The sequence below is a fragment of the Arachis stenosperma genome, chromosome 10 (assembly GCF_014773155.1).
Source record: "Arachis stenosperma cultivar V10309 chromosome 10, arast.V10309.gnm1.PFL2, whole genome shotgun sequence".
Taxonomy (NCBI): Eukaryota; Viridiplantae; Streptophyta; class Magnoliopsida; order Fabales; family Fabaceae; genus Arachis; species Arachis stenosperma.
Window position 1 is genome coordinate 57,849,415 of NC_080386.1, and position 23,104 is coordinate 57,872,518.

Below are 23,104 nucleotides of genomic sequence, written 5' to 3' on the forward strand. Positions count from 1 at the left end.
GATACTGGTGAGGTCGGTCAGCAAGTTTCCGTCTTCTTGTGTCTTTACCAGCATGTCGTCGACGTACACCTCCAGCTATAGTCCGATGTGCTCTGAGAACACTTTGTTCATTAGCCTCTGGTAGGTTGCCCCTGCGTTCTTCAGCCCGAAGGGCATTACTACGTAGCAGTAGTTTGCCCTTGGGGTTATGAACGAGGTCTTTTCTTGGTCGGGTTCGTACATCGGGATTTGATTGTATCCCGAGTATGCGTCCATGAAGGAGAGATATCTGTAGCCTGAGGCTGCGTCTACCAAGGTGTCGATGTTTGGTAGTGGATATGGGTCTTTGGGGCAGGCTTTGTTGAGATCCGTGTAATCGACGCACATCCTCCATTTTCCGTTAGGCTTTTTTACCAGGACCACGTTTGCGAGCCATAGGGGGTATTTTACTTCCCTAATGAACCCTGCATCTAGCAGTGCTTGTACCTGTTCTTCTATTGCTTGCATGCGCTCGGGTCCGAGCTTCCGGCGTCTTTGTTGGACCGGTCTGGATCCCGGGTATACTGATAGCTTATGGCACATCAGGTCGGGGCTTATGCCTGGCATGTCGGAGGCTTTCCATGCGAAGAGGTCGGAATTTCCCTTTAAGAGGGTTATGAGTTCCTCTTTTAGGCCTGCCTCAAGGTTTGCTCCTATGTTTGTTATTTTTCAGGTGTGTTCCCAATTTGGACTTTTTCGGTTTCTCCCTCTGGTTGTGGCCGAAGATCTTCTCGGGCTTGAACTCGTCCGAGTTCTATTGTGTTGATCTCTTTCCCTTTTAGGCTCAGGCTTTCGTTGTAGCATCGCCGCGCTAGCTTTTGGTCGCCTTTTAGGGTAGCGATTCCTTTTGCGGTAGGGAACTTCATACAGAGGTGTGGGGTCGAGACTATTGCTTCCAATCTGTTTAGGGTTGGTCGCCCAATGAGGGCATTGTATGCTGAAGTGACGTCGACTATAATGTAGTCGATGCTTAATGTTTTAGATTGCTCGCCTCTTCCAAAGGTAGTGTGTAGCGAGATGTATCCTAAGGGATGGATCGGGGTGTCCCCTAGCCCAAATAGGTCGGTGGGATAGGCCTTTAGCTCTCTTTCTTCAAGTCCGAGCTTGTCGAAGGCGGTTTTGAACAGGATATCTGCCGAGCTTCCCTGGTCAATCAGGGTTCGATGTAAGTTGGCGTTTGCTAGGATAATGGTGATTACCATTGGGTCGTCGTGCCCGGGTATTATCCCTTGAGCATCTTCTCGGGTAAATGAGATAGTAGGTAATTCAGGCAGGGGACTGTCTTCTCGGACATGATAGACTTCTTTGAGGTGTCTTTTTCGTGAGGATCTGGATGTTCCTCCGCCTACAAAACCTCCATTTATCATGTGTACGTGCCTTTCGGGGGTTCGCGGGGTTTGTTCGGCCCGACCTTCGTTATCTCCCCGCCTTCTCTTCCTGGTCTCTTCTCCTTTCTCTGCTATGTATCTGTCGAGTTTTCCTTCTCTGGCTAGCTTTTCTATAACATTTTTTAGGTCGTAGCAGTCGTTAGTAGGATGACCGTAGAGTTTGTGATATTCACAGTACTCGGACCGATCTCTCCCCGCTCTCTTGTGTTTTAGAGGTCGGGGCGGGGGGATCTTTTCGGTGTGGCATACTTCTCTGTAGACGTCTACCAGGGAGACTCGGAGGGGGGTGTAGTTGTGGTACTTCCGTGGCTTGTCCGAGTTGGGTTCTTCTTTCTTCTTCTGTTCCCGATCTCGCTCTCGGAGTGGGTAGGTTGATTCCTTCCTAGAAGAGTCTCTTAGCTGGGAGGTTTCCTCCATGTTGATATATTTTTCTGCCCGCTCCTGCACCTCGTATAGGGAGGTCGGGTATCGTTTGGATAGGGATTGGCTAAACGGTCCCTCTTTTAGGCCGTTTGCTAGTCCCATGATGGCTGCTTCGGTGGGTAAGTGTTGTATGTCCAGGCAGGCTTTGTTGAATCGCTCCATGTATTCTCGGAGGGTTTCTTGGTTACCTTGTTTGATCCCGAGTAGACTGGGGGCATGTTTTGTCTTGTCCTTTTGAATAGAGAACCTTGTTAGGAATTTTTTGGTCAGGTCTTCGAAGCTGGTGATTGATCTTGGTGGCAGGTTGTCGAACCACTTCATGGCTGTCTTGGTGAGAGTGGTGGGGAAGGCTTTGCACCGAATCGCGTCGGAGGCGTCGACTAGGTACATTCTGCTTCTGAAATTGCTGAGGTGGTGACTTGGATCGGTGGTGCCATCGTAGAGATCCATATCGGGTGGTTTGAAGTTTCGCGGTACCTTCTCCTTCATGATCTCTTGCGTGAAGGGATCATGGTTGCCTTCGGGGGTGGTGCCGCGTTCTGTCCGGCCTTTCAGGTTGGCCTCTATCTTCCGCAGTTTTTCTTCCAATTCTCTGCGCTTTCGAGTCTCCCTCCTCAGATCTTGTTCAGTTTCTTTCTGTTTCCTTATGTCCTTTTCGAGTTGTTTCAGTCGGTTTTGTTGTGCCTGGACTGCTTCTAGAATTTCCGAGCTCTTTTCTTTTTCGGGATTTTGTGGATCTTTGTTTGGGAGTGATGTCTTTGGGTGATTCTGTTTGTTTCCTCCTGGAGTGCGTGGTGACAGTGGGCTGTCCGGACGTTCTCCGGTGTCAATTTCTTCCTCTTGTTCAGACGCAGCGCGGTCATTATTGTGAGGGTCGTCCGCCATGGTAGGGGAATGACTTCCAGGTCCCCGGCAACGGCGCCAATGTTCCGGGGGTTACCTGAAACGTGTAGCTCGGTCGTCTGGAGAGGCCCGAGGTGGGGGTTCAGGGACCCGAGCTCGATATGTGGAGTGGTTGGTGGTTGTACCTGCAATGACACTCCGATGCTTAAGTTAGCATGGGTCCAAGCAGATAAGTGTAGAATGTGGAATGAATGAAATACCTGGGTGCTCCAGTGTATTTATAGTAGTTGGCCGTGATCTTCCCTGGATAAGATATTCTTATCTTATCTTATCTTTGGGAGTTTTATCTCTATCTTTGTGGAACCGCCCTTTCTAGGCCCTTTCGGCCTTTAGGTTTTGGGCTGCGTTCCTTTTGATTGGCCTTCCTTTGCTTGATTGTCCGAGGTCCGACCTTTAGGCGTGGGCCTTAGGGCGAGGTCGGACCTTTTCATGGATTTGCCGAGTTGGAGGAGCCCGGTCAGGGTATGAACACTTAGGATACTAGTTTACTATTTATAGGACCTTTTGACATTGTATCCGTACCTTATGACTCCATGACATTTTTTACACGTTTCTTGTGTACCTTCCACGGCATGAGTCTCTAAACCCCATGGTTGGGGGTGAGGAGCTCTGCTGTGTCTTGATGGATTAATGCAATTACTACTGTTTCTTATTCAATCATGCTTGCTTCCATTCTAAGATATCACTTGCTCTTAACCCGAATGAATGTGATGATCCGTGACACTCATCATCATTCTCAACTATGAACGTGTGCTTGACAACCACCTCCGTTCTATTTTAGATTAAGTAGATATCTCTTGGGTTCTTTAATCGGAATCTTCGTGGTATAAGCTAGAACTGATGGCGACATTCAAGAGAGTCCGGAAGGTCTAAACCTTGTCTGTGGTATTCTGAGTAGGACTCAATGATTGAATGACTGTGACGTGCTTCAAACTCCTGAAGGCGGGGCGTTAGTGACAGACGCAAAAGAATCACTGGATTCTATTCCGGCCTGAACGAGAACCGACAGATGATTAGCCATGTTGTGACAGAGCATCGGGACGTATTTTCACTGAGAGGATGGGAGGTAGCCACTGACAATGGTGAAACCCTACATACAGCTTGCCATGGAAGGAACCTTGCGTGTTTGATGAAGACGACAGTAGGAAAGCAGAGATTCGAAAGATGGAGCATCTCCAAAACCTCAGCCTATTCTCCATTACTGCAAAACAAGTACCTTTTTCATGTTCTTTTGCTTTTTACAATCAATCCTGATAATTTCTGATATCCTGACTAAGATTTACAAGGTAACCATAGCTTGCTTCAAGCCGACAATCTCCGTGGGATCGACCCTTGCTCACGCAAGGTATTACTTGGACGACCCAGTGCACTTGCTGGTTAGTTGTGCGGGATTGCAAAAGTGTTATTGTAATTTCGTGCACCAGTATGCACAGGTACTTGTGCGCATGCACACATGGAAATTCTTCTTTGTGCGCACGCACACTTTGCTGTGTGTGCTTTTCCTTGTTTTCTTCATGTTTTCTCCCTTGTACATGCTTTCTTCCAGTTTTGGCTATCCATTCTTGCCTCTAAGGCCTGAAATCACTCAACAAACATGTCATGGCATCAAATGGAATGGAAGTGGAATTTAATTGCTTAATTTAAGCACAAAAACACATGTTTTCACATTTGGGTTCTATTTAGGGATAAAACACAAAAGTATGCAATTTTGGTGCATAAGTGTAGGTTTATGTGATAAAATCCACTCAAATCAAGCCAAAATATCTCATCAAATATGGACTCATCAATTCCCCCACACTCAAACAATAACATTTCCTCATGCTAAACCAAACAATGAGAATGATCAAAAGGAAACAACTTATTGAATGCAACTACCTATATGCATGCAAGTATACCATATACATATATATATATATATATATATATATATATATATATATGTGGTTCCTATCGATTTGGTGAAAATAAATAATCAAATTCCCAAGCAAGTATATGAACATATAGGGCAAAGCAAAGAAATAATCCAATGCAAGCAAAATCTAAAGAATTGATTCAAGTTTCAAAATGAAGCAACTTGCAAGAATGCATGATAAGAGATATGGAAACATAAAATTGAGCAATTGAACCATCACTAGGTTTGTATACACTCTAATCACTCGGTGTTTAGGGTCAATTCACTCAAGTCTCCTCTAATCATGCTTTCAAAGATTTGCTTTTCATCTAACAATCAAGAAATATATGATGCATGAGTGCAAGTATCATGAGGTCTTTAGAGCTTGTAATGGGGTTAGGGTTAAGGTAGGATAAATATGGCTAAGTGGACTAAGGAATTGGATCTTTGATTAGCTCAAGTGTCCAACTCAACCTATATTAACCAAATCACAAACTATGCAACCTAACTTCCCATTCCTTTTGATACACATTCATGCAGCTCTTTCATCCAAATCCACATATGCATTTCTTGTTCATTCTTTTTCTTTTCTTTGGGGCAACCTTTGTCCCATCTTATTATTTTCTTCATTTTATTTTTTTTCTTATTCTTTTTCCATGACAAATGCATATGGTTAAAGCAATTTGATACATGAATGTGCACCCATTTTCCAAATTTTCAATGAATACCCAAAAATAAACATTTTCTCTACCAATGCTTCCCAAAATTTCCCCTACACTTAAATAGAACACACTCTTCAACCTAAGCTAATCAAATATGCAAGTCAAGGTAATTCATGATTTTCCGCTTAGGGTTGTGATGTGCTAACAACTAGAACAAAGGGGATTAAAAATCCCAAAAGGGGTTAACAAAGGTAGATGCAAGGGTAGGTCCATATGGGTGAGTGAGTTTAATTCAAAGATGGCCTCAATCATGCTAAATGCAATCAAAATATCAAACATTGAAAATAAAGAATCAAGCAAAACCAAGATTACAATCATAGAAGGAGTATAGCACCCAATGAACAAAAATAGTGGTTAAGATGTGTAACCTCTCATTAAAGCTCAAAAACTTACAAGGTATTTTGTTCTATCTCTCTTCTATGTTCCATAAAAAATCATTCAAGCAAGTTTTAAAAACAATTTTCCAAATCAATTCAATAGAATGCCCTTGAAACAAAATTCTTGAAAATTTTTGTTGTTTTTCACCAAAATTATTTAATATATCTGTATGTATGTATGTTGTGATGGATGCAATTTCAAAATCTTTCCTAGTTCTATTCCTAATTTTCAACATCGCAAAAACTAACATGAACCATTAGGACAAAATTGAACTAGGCACTATGCTATTCACAACATCCAATCACAACTTCTAGCTATAAAATATATACCATGCAAAAGATGCAAAATGCAATAGATATAAACTATGAAGAAAATGCAATGCAACAATCAAAAACACTCCAAATATCTACAGGAAACATAATAAAAGAAAACAAAAAATGAAGGGCAAAGTGTTCAGAAAAGAAATTTTTCACCCCAAAAATGGTGAATCCTCCCCCACACTTAAGCGTTGCACGATCCTCCATGCACGAACACAATCCTGGGAGAATGGCTATGAAGCTCCACCTTCAGCTGGTAGGCACCATGGGCTCCGGGTTGCTGTATAAATAAATGAACAACAATTGAGGAAGAATTTATATGAGTGTGGTATGATATAAGACAATGTGGGTCTTCCTAGTCTGCGCACGACTTAGAACACACACATTGACCGGATAGAATGGTAACCACAGAAACAAAAGAAATAGCATGTTCCTCAATTAAGTGGCCTAGGTTGCAAGTGAAGAAAAATAAGATATAGGGCACAAACAAACCTAGATAGCCACAACTAAAGTGAATCGAGTATATGAGATATTGGATATTGAAATTGTGCAAGTGAAAATGCAAATTGATATAGAAGCACAATGAACAATAACCAATCTAATACAAACAGAAAACTCCTTATTCATCATAAAACATAAGGATATAGTAAGATACTTATAAAAAGTGACAAGCCTAATAAAAAACAAGTTGAGTCACTCAAACAAATACAAAGCATTATCAAGGAACAAACACCGGTCATGTGATGAATTTAACATGAAAATCATGATGAACAAGTAATCTCAACTCAATTCACTTAATTCAATGCACTTACATAATTTATCCTAGTGGTATAGTCAAAACATGAGTTATCAAACCCACTAGGTACTAGTAACCTTAGACAAAGTATAAGTTCATTGGTTGAAATTTCAAACAACAGTCAACCCGATCAATATGAAACAAACACTTGCAACTTATAAAAAAAAAAACAACTAAAGTAAAACTAATATACTTATTAAAATGAAAATGAGGTGCAATGAAAACTAAGCAAAACAAGTAGAAAAACATGGAAAAGCAAGAAAAGAAAGGGATGGGGGGTGGTTGAAAGTGCATTTGGGCTTAAATGGAAGAGAAATAAAAATTTTGCCTAAAACAGCACTCGTGCGTACGCACAGGGAGGTGTGTGTAACGACCCAACTTCTAGCATGTCTAGATCATACAAGAAATTGAATGTTACCAACTTGTTTTTCCTTTTTGTATTATTAATTAATAAATATAAGCTTGTACATTGTTAAAACCCCACAAATTTTACAAGTAAATTTTTTTTTTAAAACAAGAATAATTTAAAGCCGCATACCTTCCATATATCAAGGGATAATTAAACATTCACATACATAAAACAAAAGATAATAGAATATGGAACAACACACTATAATATACATCATGTTACAGAAGTGGCTCAATTATATAAGCATAGAGCTATAGTACAGCACCCCTAAGTCAGTGACTCATATAGCATATACATATATATACATAAGACGCCCCAGGGCCTGACCTGACCAAAAGCCCCTAAGCTGGCACCCAGGCTAGCCTAACTCTATGATATGCCTATTCCCTCTAATCGTGCTAACAAAAGTGAGGGAGACACTCTAATGTACTGAAGTTAGACTAGGCGTCTCAAAAAGTCTCCTCAATCCTGGTCCAGAGTACCTCATGGAAAACCACCGGGCGAATGGTGATGCTCGCCTGCTGGCGCCTCGCCTGGCTTATCGTCATCACTGGCAGAGGAGATAACTATGAAGTTTGGATCTTCCTCTGGATCTTCTTCTTCCTCGTCCTCTTCTTCTGCCGGAGTGATAGCAGAAGAATCACTGCTGGCCACAGGTACCATAAAAGGATAGCTACCAAACGAAATACAGTCGGGAGAAGGAGGTGGCGCCTCCATGATCTGATCATACTCATGTCCCTGCTGCTCATCAAAGACAGGAGGCTCGATCGGCTCAGGTAAAGGATCAAGCTCGGGTGGCAACACAGGAACACCCCACTCATCAAGGACAAAAGGTGCGGGAGGTGCCTCATGGATAGGCTGGGCAGGTATAGGCTCATCAGGTGGAGGAGGATAGTCAGGTGGAGGTGGCATCTGCTCCTCAGGATGAGGTATCCCAGGTCCGCCGGGGTGTAACCAAGATAAAGGAAAGTCATACGGTGCATCAGGATTAAAGTATGCTATCCTAATAGGGTACTGGAAAGGTCTACCACGAACTACATAATTACGGATACGAGGTACCGCACAGTAGATGTAATACTTGCCGCGCACCGGGTCCTCGTGGATGTACGGTGGATCAATCTCGTAGAATAGGACTGCCGTGTCCATCTGTAGAGTTGTAAGGGGTAAGAACTGGGGAGTTCTTAGTAAGGTCGGGGTTTACAGTTAAGTTCATTTATAATGTCCGTGGTCATAGAAGTATAAATAAATATAGAGTAATATGTACATAACAGCAACATAAACTAACACATGAACAAGAGAGAAAATAGGAAGTAAATGCACATTCACACATTAATATGCAATCACACAGTTATGCTCAAACAAACAAGGAATATAACAAGAACACAAGAAGATAAGCAATAAATAATGCACAAACAAGTATGATGCATGTCTGTCGCTACTGCAGGTAATGAGCTCATTTGTCGGTTTCGACTCGCACCTGACGCAATCCGACCCTCCAAGTCAGATAAGGCCTTCCCAGAACTTAATCCCAGATTAAGTACCGCATACCCTCTACCAAGTGCTCTCGACTTGCAGGGCTGGTATTTGCTCAGGTCTCAATATACCGCAGGTATGCGAGTCAGGCCTCTACCAAACATTCAGCTTGCAGGGCTGGTACTACTCTACCGCAGCCTGGCTGGGAAGCAACATCACAATACGGGCGTCCCCGCACAACATTCACAAGCATTGCCCAAAGGCTCATAATTCACATATAACCATACTTTCCATCACTTAGAAATCATCATAAATCAAGCATTACAACATCACAGAAAGCTCATTTTACAATTCTTTGTTTACTCTGTAAGGTCAGGTACACAGCTATATCACTTTTAACTCCTTTTCTTTTTAACATAAACACAAGTTTCAAAATCTTGTTTCTTTACCTCGTATACCTCTATATCTTCTCTTATACCTCTTCTTAGGTGTTTAGTAAAGGAAATTAGAGAATTCTGGACTCAAAACTGCCTTCCTGAGGCTTTTAGGAAAAATTGTCTTTTTATCAATATTTTATTATTATTAATAAAATAATATTATTATTAAAATAATATTATTAATAATATATTAATATTTTATTATTAAAATAATAATATTTTATTTAACTTTCAAAAATTGCATTTTGACCTCCGAACTTCTTGGAAATTGCACTTTGACCTCAATAACTTTTAATAATTGCACTTTAGCCCCTCAACTTTTGATTAATTAATTTTGAGCCCCAAACTTTTTAATAATTGAATTTTGACCCCAAAACTCCATGAATACACGTTTTCATGTTCTTCCAAAAACCAAAAACATTTTTTCAAAAAGTTCAACAGATTTTTGCTTGATTTTCAGCTAGTTTTTCAATCTTTTCGGAAATCGATTTGAACCCGATTTTTATCAAACCAAAGAGAAACTTTTTAGCCATCAAATACACATCAAATAAGCATCAAAAATCATGATTTTCATGGCTGGAATGTCACGTTTTCCAGCAGCACCAACAGCCACTTCAAAACCATCATAAACATGATTTTCAAGCATTAAACAACAAGATTTCATGATCAAACCATCACACAAACACCCAAAATCAAACCTCAAGCAACAAGATCTGATTTAACACTTCAAGAACACAGACAATCATTGATTAATTTACCAAACCTTACCTCCTTTGCTGCTGTCCAGGATTGCACCAAAAACAAGCTTCCAAAAGCACTTTTACGCCTATTTAACATAAAAAACAACTTTAGAATCTTATGAACCATGAAGGATGAAGCTTCATGATGATGAAAAGAAGGTTTTTCTCACCTTAAGGTAACTAGAAATCACGTTTTCTTGGTGCTTTTGGTGATTGAATAAGAGATCCTAAGAGAAAACATGAAGAAAACATCATTAGCTTAAGGAACCACCATGGCCGAATTTTCAAGGAGGAGGAGCAGCCTTCATACCTTGATTTACTCCATGAAAAATGACATAGAAATGAAGAGGAGGAAGAGGTGAACACTTTGGTAAGATAAGATTTTTGATAGGGGTTTCGGTTTGAGAAAGAGCGGAGAAAGAAGCTCAGGTGTTCATGGAAGCTTCATGGTTTTCTTTCATGGTGTTCTAAGCTTTTCCAAGAACAAAAATGATAGCCAAGCTGTCCAAGGGAGGCCGTGGCTTTTGGATGATGATTATCCAAAAGTTACTTGTCAAAATATCTCAGAAAAGGATAATTACTAAAGCTAGATGTATTAGAACTTAAGTAATTACACTGCTAATGGATAAACATTAAGTTACTTAGTGTAAATGACACTAGTAACTGGATAATCATTAGAATAAAAGATATATAATGAAGCATTAGCAGTTCTAAGTTCATCTAAGAATGCCGGTATTATCCGTTACCGGTAAATTTCTAGCTCAGTTATTATATTACTAAACATTGATCAACAATAATCACAGTAGAGAAGATAATAATATAATATTCTGAATAAAATAATAATATATGAATATTATATTAACATAATTTTTCTCTCGAAATTTGTGACCGGCTCGTCACATAGAGACTAACCACGGAAATCAGAATTTTGAAATTCGGGCCCGAAGTGGCTCAAAAACGCAACTCTTCGCGACGTGCCTACTTAGATTAGGAGAGGTGTCATGTGCAATCAAGCTACTGACTTAGCAGCTTGATGACGCAGCACCTGTGTAGTGGAGGTGCTTATATGCATAGAAATTCCTAAAAATTCTGTAAAAAAATTCTGTTTGATCCCGAAAAAGCGCTGTTTCGTTGGGGCTAGGCTGTTACATTCTACCCTCCTAAAAGAAAATTTTGTCCTCAAAATTTCAATTACCTGAAAAGAGAAACGGGTAGTCTGTTCTCATCTTGTCTTCCAGCTCCCATGTGTACTCTTCAGTCCCAGTTTGTCCCCATGCTACCTTAACCAATGATACTGTCTTGCCTCTAAGCTGTTTGTCACTTCGTTCCACAATCCTGACTGGTAGGGTTTGATATGTCAAGTCGGCTTGCAGCTGTACTGTCTCTAGTTGTAAGACGTGGCTTTCGTCGGGATTATACTTTTTGAGTTGTGAAACATGAAAAACATCATGAAGGTTTGACAAATAAGGAGGGAGAGCTACTTGGTATGCTACTGGACCGACTCTTTTAAGAATTTGAAAAGGACTTAAGTATCGTGGATTCAATTTCTTAGTCCTAAGAGCTCTACCTATTCCAGTCGTAGGTGTCACTCTTAAGAAAATATGATCACCTTCGTTAAATTCTAAGGGCCTACGCCTAATATCTGCATAGCTCTTTTGTCGACTTTGGGCAGTTTGAATCTTCTCTCGAATGTGCTTAATCCGTTCGGTAGTTTCTTGTACCAAGTCTGGCCCCAAAATCCTGCCTTCCTCCTTGTCATACCAGCATAATGGTGATTGACACTTTCTTCCGTAGAGGGCCTCACATGCTGCCATTTCGATACTCTGTTGATAACTGTTGTTGTAAGCAAACTCAATCAATGGCAAGTATTTGTCCCAGTTACCTTGTTGGTCCATCACGCAAGATCTCAATATATCTTCCAAGGTACGAATTGTTCGTTCTGTCTGTCCATCAGTCTGTGGGTGATATGCTGTGCTTAAGTGCAACTTCGTCCCAAAAGCTTTCTGTAGAGCTCCTCAAAATCTAGAAGTAAACCTTGGATCTCTGTCTGACACAATTGATGAAGATATTCCATGCAATCGTGTTATCTCCTGAATGTATAACCGGGCGAGTTTCTCCAAGCTGTGACCAATTTGAATTGGTAGAAAATGCGCTGATTTTGTCAATCGATCTACAATTACCCAAATTGCATCATGCCTGGCAGAGGTTCTTGGTAACCCAGTAACAAAATCCATCGTAATTTCTTCCCATTTCCATTGCGGTATCTCCAATGGTTGCAGGGTTCCAGGTGGTTTTTGATGTTCCACCTTAATCTTCTGGCAAGTGAGACACTTTGAAACATACGTTGCTACATCTTTCTTCATTCCCGGCCACAAGAACATCTTCTTCAGATCTTGGTACATTTTAGTCATTCTGGGATGGATAGAAAATCTGCTTTCATGAGCTTCGGTCAGAATGTTCTTTCTCAAGTCCTCCTGAGCAGGTACACAAATTCTGTTCCTATATCTCCATATTCCCTCTTTATCTTGGCATACCTCTTCCGGCTGATCTGCCTTCATCTGTGTTAACAATGCCAGCATTCCTGAATTCTGGGCTTGAGCTTGCTAAATAGCTATCTTAAAGTCAGATGTTAATTGTAGTTGCGCCATAACAATTCCTCTTGATGTCTCTCTCATTCCTAATTTTAGGTTTTCAAAGGCTGAGATCATTTCTTCTTCCTTGATCATCATCCAGGATATGCCCAAACTCTTCCGACTCAAAGCATCTGCGACTACATTTGCCTTCCCAGGATGATAGCTCAACTTAAAATCATAATCTTTTAAAAATTCCATCCATCGCCTCTGCCTCATATTAAGGTCTTTCTGATCAAAGATATACTTCAAACTCTTATGATCAGAGAAAACTTCAAATTGGGCTCCGTACAAATAGTGCCTCCAAATCTTAAGTGCAAAGACCACTGCTGCTAATTCCAAATCATGTGTCGGATAGTTCCTTTCGTGAGGTCTTAGTTGTCTCGAAGCATAAGCTACCACATTCTTATGCTACATCAATACACATCCAAGTCCCTTAAAAGAAGCATCACAATACACCTCAAAAAGTTCCTGTGGGTCTGGTAACACCAAAATTGGCGCCGTCGTCAACTTTTCCTTTAAAGTTTCAAAGCTTTCTTCACACTTCTCTGTCCACTCAAATGAAACTTCCTTCCTAGTAAGGCGAGTCAAAGGTAAAGCTATCTGTGAAAAACCCTTGATAAACCGCCGATAGTATCCTGCTAACCCCAATAAACTACGAACTTCTGTAACTGTCTTGGGTTGCTTCCATTGTACTACGGCCACGATCTTTAAAAGATCTACAGTTATACCATCTCGTGTGATCACATGTCCCAAGAATGCCACTTCTGTCGCCCAAAACTCACATTTCGACAATTTCGCATATAGCTTCCGTGCTCTTAATATTTGCAACACAATCCTCAAATACTCTCCATGTTCTTCTTCTGTCTTAGAATAGATGAGGATATCATCTATAAAGACTACCACAAACTGATCTAGATACGGACGAAAAATGCGTTTCATATAATCCATGAATACAGCAGGAGCATTAGTCAGTCCAAAGGACATAACCGTATACTCATAGTGACCGTACCTAGTTCAAAAGGCAGTCTTAGATATATCTGATTCCTTCACCCGGATTTGATGGTAATCTGACCGCAAATCAATCTTCGAGAATACTATCGCACCTCTCAGCTAGTCCATCAGATCATCTATCCTTAGGAGTGGATACTTGTTCTTGATTGTGATCTTGTTCAATTGCCGATAATCCACACATAACCTCATTCCACCATCATTCTTCTTTACTAGTAACACTGGAGCTCCCCATGGTGATACACTCGGACGAATAAACTTCTTCCCCAGCAATTCATCCAACTGCTTCTTTAACTCTGCTAGTTCCAACGGTGACATCCGATACGGTGCTATAGAAATTGGTCCGGCTCCAGGAACCAGCTCAATACTAAACTCTATCTCTCTCTGAGGTGGAAACTCAGGTATATCATCCGGAAAAACATCAGGAAATTCCTTCACCACTCGGATTTGCTCCAAGCCTTGTTCATTAGTTTCTGAGCTAGCCGATAGTAGAACGTAACCCTCTAACCCACTATTACTAGAAATAACTCTTAGGGAATTCAAATAGAAAGTACAAGACTCAACTGGTTCAGTGTGCATTTTAGATGATGGAAATATAGCAATTCGTTTAAAACAATCAAGGAAAACATGATGCTTAGAAAACCAATCTAAACCTAAGATAAAATCTAAACCACACAAAGGCAAACAAACCAGGTCATGTATAAAAGTCCTAGCCTCAATAACAAAAGGCACCTGTTGACATACTTGACTAGTCAAGGCATTTTGAGATGTGGGTGTACGAACAATTAGATTATAATCTAACATGGTGAAATCTAATCCCAACTCATGCGCAACAGTCTCAAAAATAAATGAATGTGATCCACCAGAGTCATACAGTACAGTTAAGAGTCGAGATTTGACATAACACTGACCTTGGATTAGGGAGTCTGATTTCATTGCGTCATCAGCAGTCATAGCAAACACACGTCCTTGCTGTCGCAGCCTATCTATTCCTTGTACTGGCTTCTTCAGACAGTCCTTAGCCATATGTCCAGGCTGACCACAAGAAAAACAGATAATGCCTGTAAGTTGACAAGGTCTATCTCCATGCTCCTTTCCACACTACCTACATACTGGTCGCATCTGCGCCTGCTGAGGTCGCTTACCCATATCCTGTCTCATTCTTCCTCCATTCCATCCTGTAGGACGTGCATGAACATTTCTATTCTGATTGTACCTTCGTAAAGGCATTGCTCCCTGCTTAAAATTCCTTCCCTGAGGAATTGTATACCGATTATAATTATGAAAGGAAGATCCTGGGCGATTCATCCGAGCTGCAGCTATCTTCTTAGCACAGTCCTCTACTAGCTGACTCTTATTAACCAACTCCGCAAAATTCCGTATTTCCAATGGAACCACTGAGTTCAACAAATCTTCACGGAGTCCTCCTTCAAATTTCAAACATTTCCACTCTTCAAAATCTGCTGGATTCCCTTGACAAACCTTGGAAAAACGACATAAATCTTCAAACTTCCTTGTATACTCAGCAACAGACATACTTCCTTGTTTTAATTGTATCAACTCCATCTCCTTTGCCTCACGAGTAGCTCTAGGAAAGTACTTCTTATAGAACTCTTCTTTGAAAATATTCCACAAAATATTACCCTCATCTTGCTGCAGTAAACGTTGAATGCCTTGCCACCAGTGCTGAGCATCCCCTTCCAACATATAAGTAGCAAATTCTACATACTGTTCTTCCGGGACATGTTGTGCCCTCAAGGACCTTTCTATGCCTCGGAACCAATTATCAGCTTCAGTTGCTACAGTCCTACCCTTGAACTTCGGTGGATTAACTTTCAAGAAAGCAGCTAATGTCATAGGCCTATCATGATTCATGTTATCTCCATCACCGTTCCCACCATTCTCACCGTTACGGTCATTGTTACGCTCTCCATTACGTTCCCCCAGACGGTTAACTGCTCGGGTAGTAGCAGTCGCCGTTTCACGCATAGCCTCAGCCATAGCGTGAATCGCAGCAAACAGATTATCATCGTTTCACGGCGGATTGTTAACAGTAGACCCTTCCCGATCGCTACGTCTCTGTGGAGGCATCCTGATTCTGTTCACACCAAACAATCAATACCAAGGTGACCAGTCTTAATACCTCAAGTTGGGCATGAACATTATCAGAATGAAAGCACAAAGACATTCATGCAACACATATCACATAGATACCCTATAAGCATGAGACACACCACAGAGCATGCAATAAAGCATGATTCAGTCCATTCCCCAGGCTCTAACAGGAAGAACCGCTCTGATACCAAATTGTAACGACCTAACTTCTAGCATGTCTAGATCATACTAGAAATTGAATGTTACCAACTTGTTTTTCCTTTTTGTATTATTAATTAATAATATAAGCCTGTACGTTGTTAAACCCCGCGAATTTTACAAGTAAATTTTTTTTTAAAACAAGAATAATTTAAGCCGCATACCTTCCATATATCAAGGGATAATTAAACATTCACATACATAAAACAAAGATAACAGAATATGGAACAACACACTATAATATACATCATGTTACAGAAGTGGCTCAATTATATAAGCATAGAGCTATAGTACAGCACCCCAATACTCAGTGACTCATATAGTATATACATATATATACATAAGACGCCCCAAGGCCTGGCCTGACCAAAAGTCCCGAAGCTGGCACCCAGGCTAGCCTAACTCTATGATATGCCTATTCCCTCTAATCGTGCTAACAAAAGTGAGGGAGACACTCTAATGTACTGAATTTAGACTAGGCGTCTCAAAAAGTCTCCTCAATCGTGGTCCAGAGTACCTCACGGAAAACCACCGGGCGAATGGTGATGCTCGCCTGCTGGCGCCTCGCCTGGCTCATCCTTATCGCTGTCAGAGGAGATAACAATGAAGTTAGGATCTTCCTCTGGATCTTCTTCTTCCTCGTCCTCTTCTTCTGCGGAGTGATAGCAGAGGAATCACTGCTGGCCACAGGTACCATAAAAGGATAGCTACCAAACGAAATACAGTCGGGAGAAGGAGGTGGTGCCTCCATGATCTGATCATACTCATGTCCCTGCTACTCATCAAAGACAGGAGGCTCGATCGGCTAAGGTAAAGGATCAAGCTCGAGTGGCAACACAGGAACACCCCACTCATCAAGGACAAAAGGTGCAGGAGGTGCCTTATGGATAGGCTGGGCAGGTATAGGCTCATCAGGTAGAGGAGGTTCAGGTGGAAGAGGATAGTCAGGTGGAGGTGGCATCTGCTCCTCAGGATGAGATATCCCAGGTCCGCCGGGTGTAACCAAGATAAGGAAACTCATAGGGTGCATCAGGATTAAAGTTTGCTATCCTAATAGGGTACTGGAAAGGTCTACCACGAACTACATAATTACGGATACGAGGTACCGCACAATAGATGTAATACTCGCCGCGCACCGGGTCCACGTGGATGTACGGTGGATCAATCTCGTAGAATAGGACTCCCGTGTCCTGTAGAGGTTAATATGCAATCACACAGTTATGCTCAAACAAACAAGGAATAGAACAAGAACACAAGAAGATAAGCAATAAATAATGCACAAACAAGTATGATGCATGTCTGTCCCTACTGCAGGTAATGAGCTCATTTGTTGGTTTCGACCCGCACCCGACGCAATCCGACCCTCCAAGTCAGATAAGGCCTTCCCAACACTTAATCCCAGATTAAGTACCGCATACCCTCTACCAAGTGCTCTCGACTTGCAGGGCTGGTATTTGCTCAGGTCTCAATATACCGCAGGTATGCGAGTCAGGCCTCTACCAAGCATTCAGCTTGCAAGGCTGGTACTACTCTACCGCAGCCTGTCTGGGAAGCAACATCACAATACGGGCGTCCCCGCACAACATTCAAAAGCATTGCCCGAAGGCTCATAATTCACATATAACCATACTTTTCATCACTTAGCAATCATCATAAATCAAGCATTACAACATCACAGAAAGCTCATTTTACAATTCTCTGTTTACTCTGTAAGGTCAGGTACACAGCTATATCACTTTTAAAGAGTGAAGAAAGAAGCTCAGGTGTTCATAGAAGCTTCATGGTTTTCTTTCATGGTGTTCTAAGCTTTTCGAAGAAAAAAAATGATAGCCAAGCTGTCCAAGGGAGGCCGTGGCTTTTGGATGATGATTATCCAAAAGTTACTTGTCAAAATATCTCAGAAAAGGATAATTACTAAAGCTAGATGTATTAGAACTTAAGTAATTACACTGCTAATGGATAAACATTAAGTTACTTAGTGTAAATGACACTAGTAACTGGATAATCATAAGAATAAAAGATATATCATGAAGCATTAGCAGTGCTAAGTTCATCTAAGAATGCCGGTATTATCCGTTACCGGTAGATTTCTAGCTCAGTTATTATATTACTAAACATAGATCAACATTAATCACAGTAGAGAATATAATAATATAATATTCTGAATAATATAATAATATATGAATATTATATTAATATAATTTTCTCTCGAAATTCGTGACCGGCTCGTCACATAGAGACTAACCACGGAAATCAGAATTTTGAAATTTGGGCCAGAAGTGGCTAAAAAACGCAACTCTTCGCGACGTGCCTACTTAGATTAGAAGAGGTGTCCTGTGCAATCAAGCTGCTGACTCAGCAGCTTGATGACGCTGCACCTGTGCAGTGGGGGTGCTTATATGCATAGAAATTCCTAAAAATTCTGTAAAAATTCCGTTTGATCTCGAAAAAGTGCCGTTTCTTCGGGGCTAGGCCGTTACAGTGTGCATAGGCACACTAGGCGAAAAGTTGGTGGTGTGCGTCCGCACAAGTCGTGCAAACGCTCTGGATAAAAGGGGGTGTAAGATGTGTGCGCGCGCACAAGTTTGTATGCATGCACAGGACATTTTTTTTGGAAAGAATCACGTGTGTGCCATCGCAAATAGGAGTGAGGGTATTCATGCGCACAAGCTGTGCCATCGCTCCCACCAAAGGGGATGCGGGTTGGCGTGTGGCCGCATAGAGAGTGCTAAAATAAGGTTGCATGCGTACGCACACCTGCGTGCGCGCGCACAAGGTGCAAGAAACAGGGGAATGCGTGCACACAAGACGTGCGAGCGCTCCAAACAGGAGGCATAATAGCTGGTGCGTGTACTCTCAGGACGCGAAACATAGAGATTTTGTGCGCACACACAACTGCATGTGTATGCACAGATGCCCTGTTTTCGAAAAATTTTGCTTCAAAATCTAAGGCATTAAACCTCAACTCAATCAAAACTCAACCCCAAACATGTAAAAACTCAACCATTCATAATCCATATGCAAATTAACCTACTAACCTCAAAATTAAACTAATCCTAAGCTAACTAAGGCAAACAAAAATGCAATAAACCAAGACTATAAACTAAGAGAAAGGCTAAGAAACATGTTACCATGGTGGGATGTGTCCCACCTAACACTTTGGTTTATAGTCCTAAGTTGGACTTTTGGAGGAGACTCTAGCTAAGGTGGCTTGTGTTTCCACTCCTCCTTGAACCTCCATCCAAGCTTGCATTGTATAGGTCCTCCGGGATCCCATGTTCGAGTTTCCCGTCCTCCTTCTTGTTGACCTTTATGCTCCAAGCCAGATGGACTAGCTCTCAATTGACCCTTGTAGTACCCGAACACTCTCCAAAAATCACCCATCCGTGCTCTACACCTTGCTTGAGCTCCAACTCTTGAATTGATTTTCTTGAAGAGCCTTGGATTTTCTTGGCAACCCACACTCCTTTCTCCACCACGTACCAACCCAAGAAGGACAAATAATCATCAATGATGGAATCCTTATCTTGGTTAATCTCCCTCAATTATCCCCTTCTCTCCTCCAATTACAATGCTCCACTTTCTTCCTCTTGTTCATGCCCTAACTCTTCCTCTTTCCCTTGTGGCTCGATATTCTCCTCTTCACTACAAGCTTTAGTTGACCCTCCATATTCCTCAAGAGAAGTGCCTTGATCGAATGAGCGAGGTAGAACTAAGCGGTTCACTGCTTCGGCTATGGTTGCCACGAATTGCCCTTGTGTCCTTTGGAATCCTTCTTGCTCTTGGAGAAAGGCTTAAAGGTCTTGATGGTCTTGGGCCAAGGGTGGGAAAGCTTCACATTGGGATAAGAGGGAATGTTCATTAGTTAGGAAGAAGGTTGGATATGTGGGAGGTAGTTCATGTTGATGAATATCATGAGGTGGTATGTAAGAAGGTGTATGGCGGGGATGGTGTGGTGTTTAAAAATATGGTGATTGAGGGTTATGTTGGGGGTATGGGTTATATGCATATGGTGGTGGAGGTGCATAATCAAAGTGAAATCCACCACATTCTTGGGTTGGGTATATACATTGGGAAGGGTATGGCTCATTGTAATATAGGGGAGGTTGCTCCTTCCAAAATTGATGCTCCAATCCCATGATGCAACCCAAAATGGAAGTTAACAATCCCTACAAAAAGATCACAACCAAAATCCAAACCAAGAGGGTGATAACTCATAGAGAAAATTGAAAATAGAAGCTAAAGACATCAATTAACAAAATAAACAAAATCCTGATTACCAACAAAAGCAAGCAAACAACCAAAAAGTATCAATTCACACTACGGACATATTAACAACAACCAAAATATAGCACTCATGACGCTAGCTCCCCGGCAATGGCACAAAAAACTTGATGCAAGCAAAATCGTCGGTAAAGAATTCCTTCTCCTTAAAGGAGAGATAACCTCGTTGCAAATATATTTCTCAACCAACAAGTTATGTCCGATCAAAGTTTAAAATTTCTAATTATAACCGAGAGTCTTTCAACCTCGAGTTGTCTTCCCTAGGAAATAATGCCAAGGAGTGCACAATTTTGGTTGCAAGTAAGGAAATGGTTTTCAATGATTGAGAGCATACAAAATAAAGGAATTAAAGAACAAGACAAAATTGCAATTAATAAACTAATGAAGGAATAAAAAAACTATGTATGTAATGTGAACAATTAAAACTATAAAGTAATGAAAAAGTGGTTTAAAACATAAATGAAACCTTGACTTGGGATGAGTTATGGAATCCCTTCCTTGCCATAACCACAACTATGATAATTATGATGGATTAATCTCACTAAGTCAACCCTTAACATCGAAGGATAAGTTAAGTGAGCATAATTGTTATCAATCCACAAATCCTAACTAACTTACCAAACCAGTTGATAAAAAGCTAGCGTTAGTGGAAACAATAACAACTAACAACCCAAGAATTATCACTAAATATTGGACATTATAGCTCTAGTAATCCATACTCTCATTTTTCCCAAGCCTAGGGGTGGAAATTATCCCATAGTCAAAATTGGCATTTCATCAAACACATAGAGGGCATTGACGAACAGAATTTTGATGGTTTATAATTTTACAAATAGGTTCTTGTTAAAAGTATAGCTTCTAGACCGAAAAGGAATCCTTTCGTATAAAAGTTTGGTTGTCACAAGTAACAAACCCCTAATAAAATTGATAACCGAACTAATTAAACCTCGGGTCGTCTCTCAAGGAATTAAGGGAAGTGTGCTTATGAATGGTTATGGAAAAGTGTATTTTTGGGGTTTTGAGTTAAGAGACAAGAAAAGTAAATTACAAGGGAGATAAAATAACAACTATAAAAACTCTTGGCAAGGTATGAGAATTGGTAGTCCTATCCTAGTTATCCTTATTAATTGTGATGAGAATTATCCGTTGCTCCCACTTAGTCAACCTCTAACTATTGAGGTAAGTCAAGTGGATAAATAAATATGAATCCTCAAGTCCTAGTCAACTCCCAAGGAAAGACTAGAGTTAGAGGGATTCAAGTCGATTAGCAACCTTCATTTAACAATCAACAAAGGAGTTTGATAACTCAAGTGTTACCATTTACTCAACCAAAGCCAAGAGGTTCAATAACAACAAATGGAGAAGCAAACAATAAACATGAAATACCTCAAATTGCATTAATAAGAAAAATCAAATCTAACACAAGAATTCATAAATTAAAGTAATAGAATAAATAAAAGCAGAAGAGAAACTAAATTAAAGGAACATTGAACCTAGATTGGAGGAGAAATAAACCTAAAACTAATAGAAATCCTAAATCCTAAAACCTAGAGAGAGGGGAGAGCCTTTCTCTCTCTAAAAACTACATCTAAAACCTAAAATTATGTGTATGAGAAATATGATTGAATGATTTCCCGATTCTGCTCTACTCCCAGCCTCTAATCTGTGTTTTCTAGGACAAAAATTGGGTCAAAAATAGCACAGAAATCGCCCGAGCGATTTCTGATACGTACAGCATGTGGCGCATGTCACGCGTACATATAGGTCATGCGTGCGTGTCGTTTGGCGAAATTCCTTGTCACGCATACACATCAGTCACGCATACGCGTCGTTTATCTTCTGCGCTAGGCATGCATATGCGTTGTTCACGTGTACGCGTCGCTGCTAGCTTCTCAGAACTTCATTTTCGCACATTCCTTCCACTTTTGTATGTTTCATTTCCATCCTCTCAGCCATTCCTGCTCTATGAAACCTGAATACACTTAACACACATATCACGACATCGAATGGTAATAAGAGATGAATAAGATTAGCGAAATTAAGGCCAAAGAAGCATGTTTTCCATCATAGCACAAAATCATGAAGGAAAGTGTAAAACATGCGGATTCTGTGAATAAATATGAGAATAGTGGATAAAATCCACTCAATGAAGCACAAGATGTACCATGAAATAGTGGTGCATCAGGTATTGATGACAAGTCATCTTATGCTAGTTTTACAAGCATTTTTTATTTGTTTCATTAGGTTTTATGCACTTTCTTGCACAATAAGTAAGTGATTGGAGTGGATATTCATGATTATTTTGAATCAATTAAACATCATTTATTTTACATAAAATCATAGGTTTTATGCTAGAATTAGTTGATTTCCTAAATGTTGCAAAGACTTTGTGATTTTGGTGAGACTTTGATTGGTTATTTGGCTGCTTGTAGGATAAGAAATGAAGAAAAGGGGGACGCAATCAGGGAAGCATTGCGTTAAGAAGAAGAACGCCACGTTCACTAGCAAACATGGCTAGCGTTCACTTCTAAAGTGAGCGTGGCGCTCACTTTGTCACCTTTTTTGTGATTTTCAAACTTGGAAGGAAAGCCTTTTGGCCATCCGTACTAGTGCAGCGCTCAATAAGTGAGCGTAGCACTCACTAGGAGACCGCCCATGAAGAAAACTCGCGCACCAAGGAAGCACCAAGGGAGAGTGCTCAATGAGTGAGCGTAGTGCTCCGTAAGGGAGCGCTAGAAGAAATGTGGCATGTGAAGGAGGCACGCTTGGTGGAGTGAACGGGGCGTTCACTTTTCAACTGAGCGCTTCACTAGAAGGAGCTATAATGCACCCCAACCCAATTTTATTGAAGGCCAACCCAAAAGCCCATTCTAATTGCTCAATGCCTGAAAATATAGAGTGTATAAATAGGATCAAATTTGATTTGAATGGGGACGAGACCTAACCTTTAGCTCATTTTTAGTTTTCTTTT

The 23,104-nt window shown here is 40.8% G+C and overlaps 2 protein-coding genes across 2 annotated transcripts; both read right to left on the reverse strand.

The window, feature by feature from the left end:
* Positions 1 to 12,936: 12,936 nt before the first annotated feature.
* On the reverse strand, positions 12,937 to 13,512 carry LOC130957136 (uncharacterized mitochondrial protein AtMg00860-like). The gene has a single exon (XM_057884021.1). The coding sequence runs from the start codon at positions 13,510 to 13,512 to the stop codon at positions 12,937 to 12,939; it is 576 nt and encodes a 191-aa protein (XP_057740004.1).
* A 126-nt stretch (positions 13,513 to 13,638) lies between these two features.
* On the reverse strand, positions 13,639 to 15,537 carry LOC130957137 (uncharacterized). The gene is made up of 2 exons (XM_057884022.1): positions 14,650 to 15,537; positions 13,639 to 14,571 (listed from the first exon to the last, which is right to left on the reverse strand). Exons 1-2 carry the CDS (start codon positions 15,535 to 15,537, stop codon positions 13,639 to 13,641), a joined length of 1,821 nt encoding a protein of 606 aa, XP_057740005.1.
* Between the last annotated feature and the right edge of the window lie 7,567 nt (positions 15,538 to 23,104).

Coding starts and splice junctions, on each gene's coding strand:
- LOC130957137 (XM_057884022.1), bottom strand. CDS start 15,537: ATGGCTGAGGCTATGCGTGAAACGGCGACTGCTACTACCCGAGCAGTT. Junction 14,572..14,649: donor AGCAGGCGCAGATGCGACCA/GTATGTAGGTAG, acceptor TCTTGTGGTCAG/CCTGGACATATGGCTAAGGA.
- LOC130957136 (XM_057884021.1), bottom strand. CDS start 13,512: ATGTCCTTTGGACTGACTAATGCTCCTGCTGTATTCATGGATTATATG.